Below are 16441 nucleotides of genomic sequence, written 5' to 3' on the forward strand. Positions count from 1 at the left end.
TTCTGATACAAAGAGAGCCATGCATTTCTTCAGGTACTCTATGATTCTTTGGGGAAGACTTTGGAGTAAATAACATGGGTGACTCATATAACTCATGAAACATAGCTCATATGTTTATATATCTGGGAAATCATATTGGGTGCATCAATATAAGACACTGTTTTAAAAAATAATTGGATGTATGTAAAAGATACGTTTATAAGTTGTTAGGTTTATAAGGGGTTATGGGTAAATGTGTGTTAAATCTTGTATGTTCAGTATGTGTATTTATATACAAAATAAAAAAATAATTGAGTGGTTTATTTTGACTTGTCTAATCATTTTGTTAGGTAATGTAGCATAGTATACTATGCTACAATTTGGATTCCAAGAAATCTGAGCTATTCTTTCAGTTTGTACATTAGGCAGTGTCTGTTAAAAGCAGCACAGCATGAAGAATATGAAACCAAGGAAAGACCTGGTCCTCTCATCCATGTATTCTTTACCTCTGCATGGGCTGGAAGATCAGGTATAAATTGTGGGCACAATATGGCATAACCTTCATCACCAGTCCTACTGAAAGGAATAGGGGCAGCACAAGAGCACCAGTGTTCCATTCATTTGAATGAATCCCACTGGATTCATTGGGGGTGTTTCAGACCTATTCTATATTTTCCTGTACATTTAGGGTAAATTCACTGTTGTTGTTACTACATGTACAATAACTTAAACAGCTGAATAAAAGTAATGTACATCAAGGCCTTAAACATTTGAGTTTGCATGTGTTCGTTATATGAATTATAAATAATACAGAATAAAGTTACTGTCATAATTAGACATCTTCACTGGCATGTGTGTAATTTTTTAAAAGGTTACCTAAATGCCTGTTTGATATAATTGTGGAAATTACAGGCTTCTTTTTGTCCAGCAATAACACTTTTCATTTAATAACTGATAGGTGATAATTTGGCTGAGAAGGGAACCATTACTGATTATAAGAGATGGGTGAACGAAGGTGAAAGACGAATGAGTGCAGGACCAGATGATAAACCAAATTATGCATTCTCACTGGCATGAATCACAGGTTTTCATTGACATATATAATCTGTAAATAACTTAACGTGCTTATATTACTCATTTAAAATAGCTATTGAACAGTAACAAATAGCCTTAACTTATTTAAATACCAACGCCACAAAATTGTCAGGACCCATTAATATCTTTTCTCTGAAAAATCCATTCTTGTTTATCTCTAAGGTCACATTTACTTGGCCGGTCTTATTTATAATGTGGTAAATTTGGAAGGGGTCTTTGCCCATGGGCAGAACTTTTTTGGTTGTTTAAACAATAGCCTAAGAGATATGAATTAAGCAGTCAGCCCGATACATAATTATAGCCAACTATACTTCTTGTAATCTCTTTTTGGATGTTAAAAGCAAAAGAAAGCCCCTGTACGTGTAAACTATTCTTCCAGTTGTAAACACTGAGATAATGTGGTCTGGCTACTTTTTCTGCTATGCTTCATTAAAGTACTTTGGGTAGAAAAAAAATTACCTGCTACTCTAAAAAGCCTTGGTTTTCTGTGCCATATTTTAGCATACTGGTTGCCTAATTACCGTGTAACTCAGTGTGACTAACGTTCAGCAAGTATGTTCTGAAGCAGAGGACTATGTAACACATTCAAATGTCTTTGTATATCAGAAATTACATAGGCCCCTCTGTTTCAGGAGTACAAGACTGGCTTCATATCTAATTGTGCTCTCAGATTGCACTAGATTTGTATGTTTCAACAAGAGCCAGTTAAAACGTGTGAAGTAGGAGGGGTAAAGTGGACTCTGGCCATCAGCTAGATAGAATACAAGCTCAAGGTAGATGCATGCACTGAAAACATTTCAGGCATCAATCAGGTGCCCCCCCCCCCATCCTCACTTTTGGAAGAAAAAGGAAGATTTATTAGCTTACAGCATAAGTATAATTTTGAACCAGATGGACAACGTTAAGAAAATACTGTAAGTGTTTTGATTCCTCCCCTCTCTATATGTTGATCTTGTTTAGATATTTTGGAGAAGATGTTTGCCGTAATTCCAAGGAAGGAAAAACATTTCTGTGCCCTCTGGGCAAAAAGCCTTTGGGTTGGGAGAGCTATATCTTTAGAAACTAAAGCTCAGCACTACTACACACTGTATAAAATTCATAGTTACATTATATATTATTAAACAAAATTTGGCAGTCTTTTATTTCATATGGTATTAATATATGTTACTGACATAATTTCAAAAACAGATCATAGATGGACAAGATCAAAGGGCTGTTATAGGTGCTGCTTTTACAGCTTGGGAACTTTCCTCATGTACTGCATTCAGTGTATCTGCCGAGTTTATATCTTATCCTGGGATGATATTATAAGCTGTCTGTTTTAAAAGATGTGGTTGCAGAGCTTTTAAAAACACGTTACTACACTTAAAGAATCACATTCATGTGCATCTACATTCTGTTTTGCTACTTTCTAATTCTGATGCAAAAAAGATTTTCTTAGCTAGTACGTATATTTTTTTAGAACAGCATGATCTATTTTCTGTAAGTTTTAATATATTTATAAAAACATTTTTAATGTAGAGAACATGAGCAAAAGTATTATAACTCAAGTCTGATATACAAATTTGGCAGAAACTGATCTTTAACTTAAAGTAACCTGAAATCAGTCAAATTTATTTACATGGAAAGGTTATGAGGCAGATAGTGGAGGGCAGTTTCTCTGTGTTAGTGAAAACTGTACAGGGAGAATGCAGAATTCTGATAATAAGATGTTGGGATCTTGGGAAATCAGTCTCATTTGTCTTCTACAGGAACTTGATTGCTTTATGATGATACAGCTGTGAAAAAGTTGCTGGACCTTCATGCAGTTTGATGGTCAATATAGTAACTCTATATTTTGGATGCTGATCTGCCAGATTATCCAGGGAATTGCAAAATGAACAGCACACCTGCTGCTCAAGCAATTATTGACCCAGTACAATGCGTTAACTTCAACTCAGCCATCTAGCTTTAAAAAATTAGTATTGTTATACTTGCTTCTGTTTTCACTATGTTCAACAGTGTAGATTTAAACAAACACGAGTAATATGTAAATAGGAAACAGCCCATCACAATCAGCAATATTTCATAGTATCTGGAAATGCAAACACTTACCCCAGAAGAAGTTTTGCTGACAAGATGCCACTGAGCTGAAGAGACTGTTTGATGCCATACCTTCCCCTCTGTCACACAATATGTGATTATCTTCTGGTGCAAAAGCCGCTTGAAGCCTTAAACTGAAATCACAAACCATAGCCAAACTTGATTTTTAACTTTACAGCATGCCCCGAATGCACAAATTGTATATAGTTATCTTCTGTGTCAAAAAATTCTTAAGTAAGGATAATATGCAAAAAGCAAAGAAATGAAACAATTCTAAAAATGGAGGGGGGACAGGCAAATATTAGACAGATCTAGTATTACTGAATAGACTGTGGTTTGAGAGCACTTACTGACTCTGTTGGTCTCAGTGGCTGCTGGTGACCTGTTGAGATTAACCATTTAAAAACCAAAGGCTTCTAACTGTGTCCTTTTGGAGAAAGTTTGCACCGCACTTGTGGTTCTGTGGTTGTTTGTGAGGCAAATGAAGCATTCACACAATCCAAAAAAGCAAAAGCTTTTAAAACTCCTTTTTTTGCAAGCACTGTTACTGGAGAGACAGAATCATGTGGTTTCTGACATCATAGTAGTCAAGCAAAGTGGGACTGCCCAACACTGTGGCTTTTCCTTTCCTCCCCCTTTTGAAAGTCTGACAAAAGGCCTGTGGTAAGGTTCTTCCTGGTATCCAGAAGGATATAGCTTTTTAATTTTTGTGACTCATGAGGATTTGGAGGGCATACAAAATGCTGAAACAGCCTAAACCTCTCTGCCGTTTAAGCATATGGACAGCAGAACCTCATTTATATTCTCCCTGCCTCTTTCTCTCTTCTTTTTGACCCCCCCCCCCCCCATTGTGTCCCTGGAGAAGCACACCAGAGTTGGCACAAATGTCTGTGTGAAATTCTGAACAACAGTGATGATTTACAGTAATTTACATCTTTGGGCTCTCTCACGATCTTGGGGTCTGCTTCACATTTGCTGGGTAGCTGGATTCCTTCTGTTTTTCTTTTTCTTCTTGTCTTCTCCTGCTTGTGAATCTGTAACTCATTGTAAGAAACTTTACCTTTCCTCAAGTCCCACTAGCAGACTGCTTACTGAGGCTGTGTTTTTGGGTCTGTAATTGGCTGTCACCAAAGTGTTAGTCTGGGGATTCTTTTGCAAATCTTAAATCATGTCTGTCTAGGTTACGTGCTCCCAAGGTTGGTTGGCAGCTTTATTAAGTGCAATTATATGTCAGCCTTTTCTGTTTCATAGAGAACTTGTCATATGCATGTTGTGACTTTCACATTTTAAAATGAAGACTGGGAGGATGCAGAATACAGGATATTTGATATTGTTGTGATACTCAATGTTAAATCATTATATACTTGGTGTATTAGAAGAAGAAATGAACAGGGCTTAGTTTTCTGTAAACAGATTTTGGCAAGCAAGTAGCAGGCAGTGGGAATGCTTGCTTTGAAAGTGAACATGAATCTGATTCATTTGTCCTGCCTGACAAATGGTATGGGTATTTATATGGCCTCTTTCAATGGGCCAGAATACGACAGTTTACCAAAGACTTGAATTATATTCATGCTCATCATTGAAAAGTGAAGCTGGTGTTTTGCCTAGGATTTAAGCTTAATGTGAAACCACAATGTATTGAGTAGAGGATAGAATAATGCATACAGATACTCAGTGTTAGTATTTTTGATTCGCCCACCTGTGTTTACAACAAACTTGGAAACTTCTTTGAGAAGCTAAATCTGATCCTTGGCCCTACTAACACATAGATTTAATGGCATGGTGGTTGAGTTAATTTTCACAAAAACTGAGCTACTGCTTACTAACTAGTTTTCTAGCATTTCCACATATTTCTGAAATGCATTTGGGTATTGCCCTTCTGATTTGAAACGGCGGAAGAGTGATAATTGGTTGTATGTGAATTTGCAAAGCATACAGAGGAGAAGTGGACTGGGGGGGGGGGAAGTGAGGGGAGAGATTTTATTATATCAGGGAAGATACACCTTTTAAAAATGGCCTTCACTATCATCTTTACATCTGTTTGTGAAACAGTCTTCCCCACAGCTCTCTAGAATGCGCTACATACTTTTTAGTACAGTAACATCTAAAATTCACCAAACAGTGATACCTTTATGGGGCCAACCATATACATCTTGCAAGCTTTTGAAGCTCCACTGGCTTCTTCATCTGGCAAAGGTGTTAAAATCATACAGGAGAAAAAGCAAATGCTAATGTTAGTCATAGGCCTGCTTTTTAAAAATTATTTTTATATTCTTATATTACTTTTGCCAACAATCATCAGATATTTTAACAGGCTCCCAGAACAAATCCCTCTATAAGTTCAATAATTTAATTTAAATAATTTAAATAATGATCCAGATGTAAACGTTATAATGAAAGGCAGCAAAAACAGGATATTATATGCATATGTATTATCAAATATACATGGTGCTTAAAACTGGATACTGTTCAATTTTAACTTAAGAGCAGTATTACATTTTTACTTGTTATAGTTTGATCCTATGATGTTATTGGATATAAGACCAACTTCAAGCCTAAGTTCACTGAGGAGGTTTCTATGGCCGAGCAGGGAGTTGAACCCTGGTCACCAGAGACGTAGTGGTTCATTGCTTAAACCACTGCACCACTCTGGCTACATTTATTAGGTAAAGGTATATGTAAATGTATATAGCACTGTAAATGTATATAGGTTTGAAGGTAAGTAGATTTTATTCATGAGCATCAGCATATTTATGAATGTAGTTTTTCCTTGCTTGGAAATTTAGGTAAACAAACCATGTTTCTTGGAAGGTACTTTGAAGCTTGAAATAAGGAGTTACATGTTTTCTTAAACAATGCTGCAAGTTATGTATTGCTATCCTACTGAAATCTACAGTTCTTCCAGTAACTCAACTCGGTAATTTTTAAAAATAATTTCCCAAATATGAATGGACATTCAATTCTTTAGGGCCACCTGAAGGTAAGAAAAAAAAAACATTTTTGTCTCACTGTGAAGTTGAAATATATATTCAGCTCACATTTTGCAGTTTTATTTCTCTGTATTTCCCCCTTTTTAGTATTGAGATCACGTCAGGAGATATGTTATGGCACGTTTTACCATGCAGTTTTAAATATAAGCTTTGTGATTTATCTTCTTTAACATTGCTTGTATTTCTTACAGGGGGAAAAAAAAATAAAGGGATCTTTTTGTTTTGTTTTTAAAAGATATGTATGAAGATAAGGATGATATTTGCACAGAAGTATTACTTGTCAACCATCAGTTGCAACAATTTCTGAACAAACTAATGAAACACACTTTGAAAATTACTTCTCTTAATATGTGACAACAGTACTGTCCAGACATTTCTGATGCAGTTTAGTAGCAGCAACAACGAAGGAGAACTTCATCATATTGTTGCTTTTTTAACCTAAAAGTAAATATTAACTTTCTAAGTTAGGTCTCCCAAAAGTGTTTCTGGACATGAATGAGAAAGAATTTAAAGATAATGGACCTGTAAACTTTGCACTGCCTGCTATTAAAAACATAAGCAAAGTAATCACCAGTGCAGTTGGGTTTATTTTGCCATAAAGTTATAAACAAGGTGAGTTTCCCCCAACTTACATAGCCAACTGAACCACAAAATATTCAAACTCTTTTTGGAAAACCTGTAATCTTCACTTTTTGCATGGTATTTAAACATATTTATTTGTTTTTAAGCAGTGTGTATTGTAAATAATGTTTCAGAAGTAGGGAATAATTTGTTTTTATAAGAAGTTTAAACAGTCTATTCTCTATTTCAAAAATATCTAAAATTAATAGCATATAGATGATATTTCAGTTTTATCAGTTCCATTATATGTTTATAGCATGCTTTTTTAAAACCAGCGAGTAGCCACTGTTCTGCTAGCTCTGACTCCATCATATTGCAATGGTACAAAATAACATTGCATTATTTTAAGGCCAAATATGACTTCATTCTGTTAATAACCTACAAGCTATTCTACTTTAGCATTCTTGAAACATTTTAGCTTTGTATGCCACTCCAAAATGCTATAATACTTAGTATAACACTGCAAAATGCTATAATTATAGTATTTCAGCATTTTGTGTCAACATGTTTCTGCATGGATTTGAATTTCCAGCATTGAAATAGATTAGATATTACCAGGGATGTTACATTATCATTAAAAACCCTTACATTTGCCAAAATGCCAAATATTGAATTGGAGTAGCTTTCTGTTTACATACAGAAACAGTGCCCTTTTTATTTTTTATTTGTTTTTTATTAGTTATATTTATATCCCACCTTTCCTTCAGTAAACTCTTCCTCTGAGTTGTTATCACAGCAACCCTGTAAAGTGAGTCAGGCAGAAACATAGTGAGTTTTATCATTCAGCAGAGACATCCTAGTCCAACTTTCTAACAAGTATGCTGGCCCTTTTCTGGGGACAGACTAAATATCTCTCACATATCTTTTCTCTTTTGGCTTATATAATGAATAACCAAAGACCAGTGAGAAGACGGAGTAATCCATTTGTAGAAATTCATAGGGTTTCCTTCCAGTGATGGTAAATAATTGGTAGGCGTTCGGTGTTTAGTTTTCTTATAATTGACTGCTTTCTCCCTCCTTCTCAACCAGGGAATTTAGGGTGGCTTACACTCAATTTCCCAAATTTTAAATCTCTGCAACAGGTGTGAGTTTAGTGAGGCTGAGACAAGTTCTTGGCTCAGATCATTTAATAAACTTCATAGCTGAGGAGAGCTTTCACCCTATTTTTATGGACATTACGGTGCCGTCCCCCAAATTATATTAGCCATATGGGATTTAAAGATTAGTTAATGCCTATAAAGGAATATCACTCTAAAAAAATTAACAGCGAAACAGTATGTTTTAAAGCTGTCAAAGGACTGAAACAGATGGCCCTGAAGGAGCAGCATCACACAGCCACTTTGATTGCTGGGTTGGGGCTGTGGCATCCGTACCCCATGTCCCCAACCCAGTGTTTTTCTGGCTCAAAAAAAGAGTGGCAGAAAGTCGAGCAAAATAAGCTGGAAAAAGCTGTTTTTGCCGCTATGGTGGCACCTTTTTGGTGTTTCTGCGGTGCAGCACATGTAAATGCTGTGCTGCCGAAATGCTGTGAACCTGGCCATGGGCAGCCAACCATGCAGTCAGCCATGCAGCCTCTCAGCAGCATGGGCACATGCGCTGTCTGAACCTTATGGCCCCACACTGCTGGGAAGCTGGCACTTACTGCCTGCCTGTTTTGGCCCAAAGTGTTTTCTTTGTCCCATCTTGTACTGATAGGTAATAGATCTCTCTCTCTTTTTCTTTTTCTTTTTACAAAGACGGGATGGCTTTTCAGCTGGAGGAAAAAAGGGATGTACCTGATCCATTTTCAGGTGGAAACTGGTGTGTGTGTGTAGATCTGTTACCTGCCTTATATTCAGAGCTCCCAAGATACATCTGAGGGGGGAATAGAAAGGCTTTCATTAAGGTTCAAACTGGAAAGACTGAGTGTCAAGAATTCGTGTTATTATGCTTTCATTCATATATACACCCAGTCCCTGTAAGGCAGTGAGAACTCTCTGCTGATCTAGTCCTTCACCTTTACATGTTGATCAGAATACAAAAACAACCTCAATCCAGAGTGGGGAACCACAAACTCCAGGCTTTCCCAGATGACCCTTACCTACAACGCCATATTTCCATGGTTTCCTGGTTCCGTATAGGGTTTCCCCTCATTCTAAAAGGTAGCACTTTTCTTAAGCCCTCAGGTATTCAGTAAGTGATCTTGGACGCAACTGCGGTTTCACAGAATCATAGAGTTGGAAGAGACCCCAAGGACCATCCAGTCCAACCCCCTGCTATTCAGGAACTCACAATCAAAGGACCCCTGAGAGATGACCACTCAGTCTCTGTTAGACCTTTAAAGGAGGAGCCTCCACCACTCTCTGAGGGAGTGTATTCCACTGTCAAACAGCTCTTATTGTCAGGAGATTCTTCCTAATGTTAAGGTGGAACCTCTTCTCCTGGACCTTGCATCCATTGTTCTGGGTCCTATTCTCTGGAGCAGTGGAAAAGAAGCTTGCTCCATCCTCAATATGACATTGCTTCAAATATTTAAATAGGGCCATCATATCACCTCTTAACCTTCTCTTCTCCAGGCTAAATGTACCCAGCTCCCTAAATTGTTCCTCATAGGGCATGGTTTCCAGACCCTTCACCATTTTGGTCACCCTCAACATCCTGTTTGAATTGTGGTGCTCAGAACTGGACACAGTATTTACCGTGTATTTAACAGCATTTAACTGTTTACCTTGTCTGTTTTTGGCAAGCATACACAGCATTAGAAATATTGCCTAAAATACAATCCTGCTCTTTCCTAGCTCAAGCTTTGTTTATTGCATTGTTTACTGGAATATCGCTGGAATAGCGGTATAGAAATAAAAAATTATTATTATTATTATTGTTATTATTATTACTGCAGCTATGCTGCTGTGACTTGATCTTGAAAGTCTGTGTTCCTCCAGCCCTTCATCATCATCCTCCCAGTGCTGATGCTGGTTAAAAAAATCCAACTGGAGAGAAGATAAGGGAGGTAGGTGGGGCCCTGGGTGTCACAAGCATGGTTAACAGAGGTATGCGTGTACATACTTATGCAAATGTGTCGAACACATTGAGATAATCTGCCAAAGATGGGAACATCTGAGATGGTTCTAGTGAATATATTGGAAGATGAGTCAGTGCTTGTGATCCTGCTTTCTTCCTTATGATTGATTGACTGTGTGTCTGTATCCTCTAGTTAGGGCTATGATTAGGATGGAGCAGATGCAACCTACTAGATCCTCTGGTCGTACTCTATTAGAAAAGTGAGTGAAAGTTTTGATGAAGCTTCCAAGTCTCTGTATCCAGATGGGCAGGGAATAGGAATTCTGAGGACTGCTTCCCCAAAGCTTTTTGCTCCTCCAGGTCAAAGTAAGGCGGGTTACAGACCGCCCTCAAGCGGCTGTTCTCCCGCCGCCGCCATTCGCTACGGAGGGAAGCCCCAGCGGCCAGACCGTGAGGCTTCCCGGCTCAGCGAAAAAAGAGCGCCGAAATGGTGCTCCTTTTCAAAACATGGAAGTGGCGCTGCGAGGGGCGAGGGGCGAAGCGTGCCCTCGCAGTGTCACTTCCGTTGTGACACGTCTGGACGCTATGCGTCCAAGACGTCAAAATGGCGGCACCCATGTGGATGTGGATGGGCGCCGCCATTTACAACGCGCTCCGCACGTGTTGGGGCCGGGGCCGGTTAGGAAGGGGCGACTCTTCCTAACCCTACCACACCCCTTCCTAACCCTAGCATGCACGGACTGCATCGTAAGTGGCGGTTTGTAACCCACCTAAGTGTGGCTGGGAAGAAGTCATTTGCTTGGCTGGAGTGTAAGTTGAGTATTTCTCTCCTGTGCCATGTTTAATAGAAGAGGTATCACCTTTATGGATTTTCTGTTCACTAGAGGAGAGTTCAGTTTGGCTTCAGGGAATTGCAAATTTAGATTATACATGCCAGGATTATAGCCTCAATCTGCAGTAGGCACTTGTTTTCTGTTTCTCGGTTTAATGACCGTGACTCTTATTATAAAGTAACCATTTTAACCTTTACAGTCACTCCTGAGGGATATAGTTCAACCCATTGTGTAGTTTGTGGCAAGTCATTTTCTCCCTAAGGTGAGCCTATTGTGGGGTTTTCTTGGCAGGATTTGTTCAGGTGGGGTTTGCCTTTGTCTTCCTCTGAGGCTGAGAGAGGGTAACTTGTTAAAGGTCTCCCAGTGGTTTCCACAGATGAATGGGGATTTGAACCTTGTTCTCTCAGATTCCTAGCTGAATGTTCAAAGCACCACACCACACTAACTCTTGTAGCTCTCACATGTATAAAGGTGTTTTATCCAAATATGCTGTAAAAGTGAGAAAACCAGTATTCATGTGTTCCTGTTGCAAAAATATGGTTGGTCCTCCATTTGCACAGACTTTGCTTTCATGCATTCCAGCATCCATAAATAAATAAATAAATAATCCCAAAAGCAAACCTTGCTTCTGCCATTTTATATATGAAATACCATTTTACAATGCCATTTTATACAATGGGACTTTGAGTGTCTGCAGATTTTGCTATCTGCAGGGGGTCCTGGAACCAAATCCTAGTCAATACTATGGGCTCACTGTACCTTTTTCTGTGATGCTATATTTCAGAAGTTACAGAATACATTAATGCATTTTTTATAACAAGGATTTAGTTTAAACCATTATCCTTTCCTCTTTATCCTCCAGTCTTGTTTTCTTTACAAGGAAAAAAAAGGCAACTTTGCACAAAATACGGGAAACTTGTCTCGTATAACAGCTGAGGATGTGGCTAGGTTAAAGCAGGAAACTGCTACCCACAATGCAATGTTACTTACACTGCCACTTAATAAAATTTATTTCAAACATGCTACTGACAAAACCAAAGAAAAATAATATCCAGACTATGCTAGTTAGTACTCTAAAATATATTGGGAAAAGTGGAAGTAATCTCTCTATATCGTTTTTGCTCAATGGATAGACTACTACTGCCCTACAGATGTTTTCTTAGTAGCTAGAGAACATAACTATTTTTAGATAGTATTCGCATCCCCGAAAAATTGTCACAATGTTTTAACAGACGCTCTGCAGCTCTCTTAGTTCAAATACCTAATTACTGAGTGTGAAGCAAGGGTGGTATGGGTTATCTGATATAACCACCACAGACTCAAAACTTTTGGATTTACAACAGGCAATTCTCAAACTACAATACCCACCTAAAGTGGTGAAGAAGCAAATTGACAAGGCAAGGTTAATACCCAAAAATCATTTACTACAAGACGGACCAAAACCACAAAATGACAGATGAGGTGCAGTTTGCTTGTGTAAAGAAAAAGAAAGAAAAGAGACTCTCTCTTTTAACACCTTGTGATGTATGCGTTCCCAAGGGTGGCCTTGCAATTCCACCCTCACCCTAGCCCCCTCTGAGTCCCTCCTTGGATTTGGGGTTGTTGGGTACCTAGGTGGTCTCATTGTGGGCTAGTGTGTGTGTGTGTGTGTGTGTGTGTGTGTGTGTGTTTGTTAGCTGTGTGTTCTTTATGGTAAGCGTGACCCACTGTTGATAAAGGGTTAAGGAAGCCTGTTGGAGTTAACAAATTAACAAGAGAATTAATGTGGTTTATTATATCTTGTAGAGTAGTAAATACTTTTAACAAGTTCCTGTTCTTAGTGCCAAGTATATAAAAATATTCAACCTGAGTTATGTCATACCTTTTCCGTCAATTAATTTAGACACCCAGTGCACAATCACTCCCAACTGGCTCTTCCAACTGCCAACTCTCTGTACATCTATCCATCTTTTAAATACAATCAGTAGCATGTTGTTTCCTCCTTACTCTTCCTGCTACAAAATCACACCTTGCCAATTCAGAGGTCATTGCTCTGTTGAGGCATTATTTGTTGGCCAACCATGAAATAAATGAGACCTGACACAATTAATTGGGCAAAACATGGGCCATTTTTATTGGCCCAGAACCTACTTAAATGTTTAAGGCCTGGGAATAAGCAGACAAAACACAGGAGCAGCCTGGAGTGGGTCCAACTGAGACTGTGACACCTCCCCAGGCAGGAAGCTCCTGGGTGAAACACCAGATACCGAGAGCAATGCAAAGAGCTTGGTTGCTATCTTGCACAGTCTTTGGAAGGCTAGACCTGGAGGGCACCCTTCCAAGCCCCATAACTATAACAGAGTAAACCTCCAGTTTGGTCCCAAGGGCAGACTCCTCCTCATATACTCTGGTCCCGTGTCCTGTGGTAGCAGTTCCAGAACCCAGCCTTCCACCACAGTGAGGTGCTCAGGTGTACAGTGATCTAATATCTTCTCCCACAGACAAGGGGCAAGCATCTGCTAAGTTCTTTTCCCCCACTAGGCCAGCTAATGCAAACCCCACTCCTGTTTGCAGATCTCCCAGGAAGATCAAATTACTTTCACCCACGAATGCACGCAACTACAAGTCTGGATATATGCTTGCAACGCTCATAGAGGGCATACCATCCCCTTTCCCTCCACCATTCCCTTCTCCTTTTGTTTCGTGTCTTTTAGATTGTAAGCCTGAGGGCAGGGAACTGTCTGATTAAAAATAATAATTGTAAGCTGCCCTGAGAGCCATTAGGGCTGAAGGGCGGGATATAAATACCTAAATAAATAAATACCACCACATCAATATAAAGACCAAGCATTAAATCCTGCCCATTACATTTTTGATCTGTTTTGGAGGCCCATATTCTGATAGTGGTGTGACAGCCCATCAAAATTAAATCACTGACAGCCAGAGCTGTATCATACCTATCTCTTTTTGAACCAGCCACCAGTTTGCTAACATGAAGGGCCCCCAAAAAGCAGCCACATGGAACAGTGTCATTTCATAAATGACAGAGTCAGCCAGAAAAATCAGCAATAGCAGAACACATTATAAACCATTCTGGGCATAAAATGCTATTTGAAAACACTGAAATTCTGGACCATGCCAACAACTATCAGGTCAGAATGCACGGGGAAGCCATTGAAACCCACAAACTCCTAGGCAACTTCAACAGGAAAGAAGAAAACCCTTCAAGTAAATGAAGTTTGGTTACCAGTCCTGAAAAACACCAAAAACAAGACCCAGCAAGTGCAAATGAAAACCACCCAGGGTGAGGGTTTTTCCCCCAGCAGACAGTGGATCACTAATTAAATAGACACCCTGAGGCCTTGCCATTCAGCAACAGACAGATTAATATGTAAATCACTTCCTCTCAACCAAGGGTCACATGAAATATATACCCCACTCACTTCCATACCAGCATTTTCTCAAGATACCAGCCATAGATGCAGGTGAAACGTCAGGAATAAACTCTTTCAGAACATGGCCACATTGCCCCAAAAACCCACAATAAACTATTAAAAACTCCTTTATCCCCCTTACCAACCTAAGCTAGTGATGTAGCTGGTTACATTAAATAAATGTAATAGAAAAGCCCTTCCCAGAGTGATTACCCTACAAGCAAAATTCAAATGACCAATAAGCTCCTGAAACTTTCTGGGGCCTAATTCTCACTTATTGCTGAACTGGTTCCTGTGACTGAATCCAGAAATCGGTTCAGCAGTAAGCGTGGATCCCACTACCTTTATGCCAGAAGAGGAGATGCACAAAGGTAGTGGGAAGGCTTGGCCATCTCCCCCTGTCACCGGCCTCCCTACCTCCCCTGCCTCTCCTTACCTGGGCCAACTGGCATCTCCTCGGCCTTCAGCTTTCCTGTGGGTTCTTTCCACTCTTCCCAAGCTTTCCCACTCTGCAACCTTTCCCCCCCATTCCTAGCTTTCCCGCGGCTGGGGACGCTGGGAAACAGGTTGTGTCCTGCAACCTTCCTGTGACCTCCTTACCAGCTTCCCTGGCCATGGAGAAGCCGGGAATGGAGAAGGTCACAGAGTGGGGAAGCTTGGGAAGAGTGGGAAAAGCCCATAGCGAACCTGAAAGAGGCTGCGGAAGGTCAAGGAGAAGCTGGTGGCCCTGGTAAAGAGAGGCAAGGAAGGCAGGGAGGCCAATGACTGGGGAGATGGCCGGTCCTTGCAGTTACCCCCCCTGACACAGCCAGGTGGATTCGAATCCACCTCCCTGGTTCCCACTTGCGCCGGGGTGGGGGCAGATTCAAATCTGCCTGGTTCCCACTTGGGCTTAATCACTTTATTCAAAAATAAATCAATTCAGCCCCCAAAACATCCCATTTAATAAGCGTCCCAAAGGGGTCCTGACTCACAGGTTGGGAATCACTGGCCTAAACTAATATTTTTATTCCAAATGATTCCAGTGTTTTTTTTTTAAAAAATCATGGTTTACTCAATGAAATAAAGATATTCTTAAATTCATATGGGGTGATAAGAAACTAGGATAAGCCATAAGGCTGTGGCAGACAATAAACATTGGGAAGGTTTTGGGCTACCAGATCAAACATTTTATTACAGTGCAGCCTGTCTATTGTGGATTAGATCTTGGATTCTTTTAATTAATGCTAAACTGTTGACACTGGAGGGACATGACCTCCATTTTGGTTGGCATGCCTTTTTATGTTACCAGAAATCTCTTGTACAAAAAACTCTCTCTAAGCATGTAATTTGAGACTCGCTGTACAAAGTATGGCTAAAATCCCAGCAAATTTGGCATATCAAAACCCTGTTACATTTGTCTCCTGTAGAAGACTTTTCCCTTAAAACCTTGTGCTGCCATGAAAATTGGTTAATATATGAAGAACTGTTGATGTTTAAACAAGATATACCATAGTTAAAAATGAGACAAGAACTTCTAGATGAGGATGTAGATGTACAGTGGTAGCTCTACTTACAAGTAACAGAAAGATGCAAGGAAAATAGGAAAAAGGGCCTTAAATGGGGCCTGATTGAATTGAAAACTCTCCTAAATAAAGGAGAAAAATATTTAATTGGAGTACTTATCAATTATTACTTAAACTTTCTATAGAAAGTGAATTGGTCAAAAATTGTATCATGAAATGGGTCATAGATTTTGACTGGAATGTGGACTTAGACAACTGGGAGAGAGCTTGGAAACATAATACAGTAATACCTACTCAAGAAGTTTTATCTTAAGAGAGAATCTTCTTAAAGTAGTACATAAGTGGTTTACCTCCAAGCAAACTTGCAATGATATAAAAAAAACACACAGTGATTTATGTTAGGGATGTTACAAAGAGATTTGTACTCTTTACCATATCTTGTAGAATGTGACAAATTGAAAAAATACTGGACCATGATTAAATATGATAATCAGGTATTTACACAGAGGAAAATAAGCATGGAGTCTGAATTTTCTCTTTTTGATGTAAATCAATTTGACTCTGTGCTTGAAAATCAATTTTGTAAAATTTCCTGGCACATGACCTTTGTGGCAGGATTCTTAATAGGAAAACATAGGGAAAGGGAAACTATCCCTACAGAACAGGATTGAATTTTAAAAATCTTAGTCATAACAAAACTATCTTGTATCATAGAAGGCCAAACAAATACTAAAGGTGTTAAAGATTGGTCTTACTTTCAGAAATAATTTCAAGATAAATTTGATGATTCAGTATGTGCAGGTTTCAAGGACTAAATGCCATTATTTTCATAGTTATTGGCATGTGTACAGATATACTGAAAAGACTTACTTATGTGTGAGCAAAATCTTAAAAATTAAAATACTGTGGGAAAAAATGTTTAT

The 16441-nt window shown here is 39.1% G+C and overlaps 2 protein-coding genes across 5 annotated transcripts in view; one reads left to right on the forward strand and one right to left on the reverse strand.

Annotated features, from left to right (window-relative positions):
- Nucleotides 1-3284, reverse strand: part of LOC149313440 (runt-related transcription factor 2-like) — a 301695-nt gene extending 298411 nt beyond the window's left edge. Inside the window, exon 1 of the mRNA XM_089519110.1 lies at nt 3169-3284. Coding sequence (XP_089375236.1) covers nt 3169-3226 — 58 coding nt within the window. The 5' untranslated portion in view covers nt 3227-3284. The remainder of the gene's footprint in view (nt 1-3168) is intronic.
- LOC149313442 (transcription initiation protein SPT3 homolog) overlaps nt 1-16441 on the forward strand; it is a 285233-nt gene that overhangs the window by 49709 nt on the left and 219083 nt on the right. The gene's annotated exons all lie outside the window — the stretch shown is intronic.

Source organism: Sceloporus occidentalis, unplaced genomic scaffold, assembly GCF_023333645.1.
Source record: "Sceloporus occidentalis isolate IW3139 unplaced genomic scaffold, rSceOcc1.0.p SCAF_4, whole genome shotgun sequence".
Classification (NCBI taxonomy): Eukaryota; Metazoa; Chordata; class Lepidosauria; order Squamata; family Phrynosomatidae; genus Sceloporus; species Sceloporus occidentalis.